The 5,234-nt window shown below is 36.8% G+C and overlaps 1 protein-coding gene across 1 annotated transcript; it reads left to right on the top strand.

The window, feature by feature from the left end:
* Positions 1 to 341: 341 nt before the first annotated feature.
* On the top strand, positions 342 to 1,094 carry LOC149261797 (protein JINGUBANG-like). Its single transcript, XM_089371158.1, has one exon. The coding sequence runs from the start codon at positions 342 to 344 to the stop codon at positions 1,092 to 1,094; it is 753 nt and encodes a 250-aa protein (XP_089227284.1).
* Positions 1,095 to 5,234: the final 4,140 nt, after the last annotated feature.

The following is a 5,234-nucleotide window of genomic DNA, read 5'->3' as shown; positions in this document are numbered from 1 at the left end:
AATATTCACCCTATATTTAAAAAGGAAAAAAGTTATTTCCTTTGGGTTTTATTATTGTTCGTTTCTTCAAAAGACATTTCGACCATCGTTAAATTTAACTTTCCCTTGAAAATTTATTTCTGTGAGGGATCCAAAGTTTGCATCGAATTTGCTCGATTATGGATCCAACCGAATGCCAGTTTGGCTGCAATTCAGTATCTTATGTTTCATCACGGTCTTTACTTTCTCACTCATGCGCCGAAGAAAAAAGGCCTTGCCTCAGTAATTATTTGTCCCACTTCATCACGAGGCTTTCCCCATGTAGCGACCCCATAATCTCTGTAGCAACCTTCGGCCACAGCATGGTGTATGTTGGTACAATGAAAGGCAAAATACATATCCTGAATCTGGACAGTTGCGACGTGGTTCACGTGAAAACAGTCTGTCGCGAAAATGACACAGTAAAGTCTTTAGTGGTAGCAGGAAATAAAGTGTACAGCGCCCATAGGGATAAGAAGATCCAAGTATGGCATCGTCCAACAACGCGTCCTATGTCTCTGCAACTATCGACCACACTACCAACCAGGAGAAGCCATCTCAAGAATCTTTTCGGATCGGCCAATTACGTGGAAATTGGAAGACGTCACAAAAGCCCATGGTTTAAGCGTTTCGATGCAATAACCTGCTCGGCCGTAGGGTTTGACGATGACCTTCTGTACTCCGGTTCATGGGATAAGACCGTAAAGGTTTGGAGATTAAGAGATTCCGTGTGCGTGGAATCAATCAATGCCCATAACGATGCAGTGAACGCCATTGTGGTTGGTGGGCATGGGATGCTTTTTACAGCTTCCGCAGATGGAACTGTAAAAGGATGGAAGCGAGAGGCAGTAAAGGGAAGAGATCGATGCCACCATAGGCTGGACATACAGCTCAAACAAGGCAAGGATATTCCCGCGTCCCCGGTCAATGATATAACGCTAAGCTCAAATGAACTAGTTTTATACTCTGGGACATCAGCCTCTGAAATCCACTTCTGGACTTCAGATGAGAAGTCTCTTGAGATTAACATATCTTTCGGTTTTGTGCCTGACAAGCGTTGGCGAGTTGCTATGTAGTGGATCTGCAGACAAAACTATTAGGATCTGGAAGAGGGAGTTATTATCAGGAAGCGTAATTCATCACACATGCTTGGCCGCTTTAGAAGGTCACAGTAGCTCTGTGAAATGCATGGCAGCTGCTGCTCCTTCATGGACAACGTATTCTTCCTCGCTGTCACCAAATCCCTCTTCTTCTTCGTCATTAAGTTCATATGAAGACAGTAACAGTTGTGCTCGAAGTTTAGATGATGATTATGTTAATAAAGAACGGCGTAATTGTGATTCCAAAAAGTTTGTATTGTACAGCGGGAGTCTCGATGGCAGCCTAAGAGCATGGTGTATAAATATTAATGGCATCCGAAGTGAGAGTTGTTGCAGTTATTCATTTAAGTAGGGAATCGTGGGCATTCATGTGATTGACATGATTTAAAAACAGCGTTGGCCTCAGGACAACGGAAGATTGGCATCATGTAGCTGGAAACCGAGGGAATGAGAATAACCAAGGGAACCAGTAATCGATCGGAGAGCTGTCTGATCTTTGCAACAGTATTGTGCCACTGTCGTTGCTTTTACCAAACAAAATACAGTAACTTTGTTGTAACAAAAATCTTGCCAGTAATTTGAAATGTGAATGTATTTGGTTGTAACATAAATGTGGTGGATAATTAACACAATCATATTATCAAATGCTATGTTTATCAGCATCATGTTTTATCCAGTGGCAGTTTGGTTGACTATTGCTGTGTTATGTTTGAATTCTGAGATTTAAGGTTGAGTCTGTGTTAGGTATGAATTGTGATATTCAAAATTCAAAAAATGGAAAAGGAAAAATGAAACTGATATAAGTAATATTTTAATTTCCATCCAGTCAGAAACCGATTTTGAAGTTCACTGCTACAACAGTAAAAAATGCAGCAAATTCCCTGCAGCAAAAGCGCAACGAGCTTCCTTTTCATATTATATGATCAATGCTTGAATGTTGAACCTAAAAGACACTTAGGGAAACTTTTCATAGCCATGAGAATCAATTTCATGAGGTTTAGATTCGAATTTCAAGGTCAAATGAAGTGCAGCGCATTCATTGCGCTACTTCATAAGTTCAGTGAATTCATGATTTGTAAGTTTCTGATCATGCCTTGTACTTATTGATGTTCCAAAAAAGTAGAAAAGAACTTCCACATCATCAGACACCCACTGGAAAACACCTGTCTCAAATGTATACTTCCACCCATCAAAATCATCATCTACAGCAGAAGCACAACGCGAAAGAGAAACAACTAATATTTTTCTAATATCTCCTAAACAGTGAACTAGATTAAGCTTATTTTTTGTCAATAGGTTATTAAAATTATAATTATTATCCAAAAAAACGAGCTAAATCCAACTCATGGCTTTTGACAAAATCCAAAAATGGATGTAGATGACGGTGGCTCATTTCCTAAATCCATGAAGCATTTTGAACTAAAATTAAGTGAGTTTATTCATTTCATCCTTTGCATTTTCTTTAAACATTTCATGGAAAATGTCAATAGGTTATTAAAATTATAATTATTATCCAAAAAAACGAGCTAAATCCAACTCATGGCTTTTGACAAAATCCAAAAATGGATGTAGATGACGGTGGCTCATTTCCTAAATCCATGAAGCATTTTGAACTAAAATTAAGTGAGTTTATTCATTTCATCCTTTGCATTTTCTTTAAACATTTCATGGAAAATGGGCACAGGGTTTAAGAGATATGGTGAAAATATGTTTGTACCATTAACATAGCAAGAAAGCGCAACGAACTAAGAATTCAAGGTTGGTGAGGTATCTAGTTGCTTTCTTCGACATGTAGAGGTGAATTGAACAACATATGAGATAAACCTTTCAAAAAAATGAGAATCTGAAGCGAGGAGGTGACTATAAACTCCTAACTTGCACAAGCGCAGCGCCGAAGTGCAACAAATTTCATTTGCATGAATTTGACCAGGTGTCGTAGTGTTTGACTAAGCAAAATAGTTGGTAGATGATGCTTGACAACCTTAAGAACCTTCTTTGAACCTCCATGCACAAAAAGGAATGTCAAAATCATAACCCTTAACTAAAACTTCATGCCTTTGACGGCAGCGCAAAGAGAAAGCGCAGTGCAATGAGGAAACACAACAAAATGGAAAAGTGCAGCAACAACTTGTGGTGATAATGATATGATGAAAACTTTGATGTGACCTTGCAACTGACTTGACAAGACACCACTTAATTCGAATCAATGATGAAAAACCCAAAAGACTAATAACTTGATTCTCTAAAAGATCATAGAAAAACTTTACAAAATGATCAAAATGATGATAAGACTAAGCTTGATTTTGACTACTATAATATAGGACACTAATAGGTTTATAAGATCAGTCATAGTCAACCATCGTCAACCATGGTCAATCATAGCCAACCATGGTCAACCATAGTAGATTGTCGCATTGTGGCAATGATTGTCTCAATATAAAAATCAACCATGGTCCAACGTAGCATTGTGATATAGATTGTCTCAATATGAAAATAAATCATGGTCAACCATGGTCTGACGTCGCATTTTGAAAATGATTGTCTCAATATGAAAATCAACCATGGTCAACCATTGTCCAACATCGCACTATTAGAAAGTTTGTCTCAATATGAAAATCAATCATGGTCAACCATAGTCTAATGTTACATTGTGACAAAGATTTTACCAATAAGAAAATCAAACATGGGCAACCATGGTCAACCATGTTTATTTTAGGGTTTATAAGATTTTATGTTGGGTTTATAACCGATGGTCAACCATGGTCTAATCTCGCATTGTGACAAACTTTGTCTCAATATGAAAATCAACCACGGTCCACCATCGCATTGTGACAAAGACTGTCGACATTAAAATCAATCACGTTCAATGATGGCCAACCATGGTCCAATGCCACATTGTGATAAGGATTGTCTCAATATGGAAACCAACAATGGTCAACCATGTTCCAATATCGGATTCTAACAAAGATTGTCTCAATAAGAGAATAAACCATGGTCAACCATGGTCGATAATGGTCAACCATGGTCAATAACCATGGTCACATTGTAACAAATATTGTCTCTTAGTCCAACATCACATTGTCACAAGCAAGGTCATCCTTGTTCAACCATGTTCTAATGTCGCATTTTGAGAAAGATTGTCTCAATATAAAAATAAGGCATGGTCAATCATGTTCAACCATCGTCAATAACTATGGTCAAATTAACCCATTAACTTTAAACTTTAAATTATCTCAATTACTGAAAATCATAATTTACTTATAAAATTTCTATTTGTTTTATTATATTTTTCTTAATTTTAATCTATTTGTTTCATTTTCTAATTCTGTTTTGTTTGATTATATTCATTACTTATATGTTATTCAAATTTGATAACCTACTCAACAACTTAGAAACGATAAATGAATGAAAACAGGCCGTGACAAGCTAAACATAGGGCCATTAAATTTCTCCGCCAAACCATCACAACTTACATATTTCTTGAAAAAAATCAGCCACCAATGTTCTTATTATTGCTCACGGACATGTATCATAAATTCATTTCAGTCTAAAATATGCAACGTTCATGAGCATCCATAATCCGACCTCTCTTTAAAAGATGAAAAACGCAGAAATCCGGTTTTGAAACAGATTGCGTTGAATGATATAAGACGAAATGAGGCTATTTACATCCACAGCTAAGAGTGGGGAAACGCACAAACCGTCTGTGGAAACGAAGAGATGAAGGGTAACCGACCAGTGGGTGAGTGAATTTCATTATTAATAAACATGTTAATTTTTTTTGTAACGATTAAGAGGAAAGCCTTATGTGAAATCACATCTGTCCATGTACATATCTGACGAACAATATCCGCTGCCCATAAAATCTCAACCATCTATTCAATAAATTGTAAACCCACATCCACCCTGAGTTGAAATATATCCACGTCCACATTCTGTAAACCCACATCCGCGTAAATATTAAATATTATGATGATGGTGATTAGAACTATTATTAAATAAATATGATGATGGTTTATATAATCTTCGTCATGAAAGAAAAGTTGTGGACGAAGCCGAGAGGTTAAATATTATGATGATGGTGATTAAAACTATTATTAAATAAATATGATGATG

Source organism: Pinus tabuliformis, chromosome 6, assembly GCF_031772625.1.
Source record: "Pinus tabuliformis cultivar Carrire ecotype Pingquan chromosome 6, CPIR1, whole genome shotgun sequence".
NCBI classification, from domain to species: Eukaryota; Viridiplantae; Streptophyta; class Pinopsida; order Pinales; family Pinaceae; genus Pinus; species Pinus tabuliformis.
This window is presented reverse-complemented; position numbering and strand designations above follow the sequence as displayed.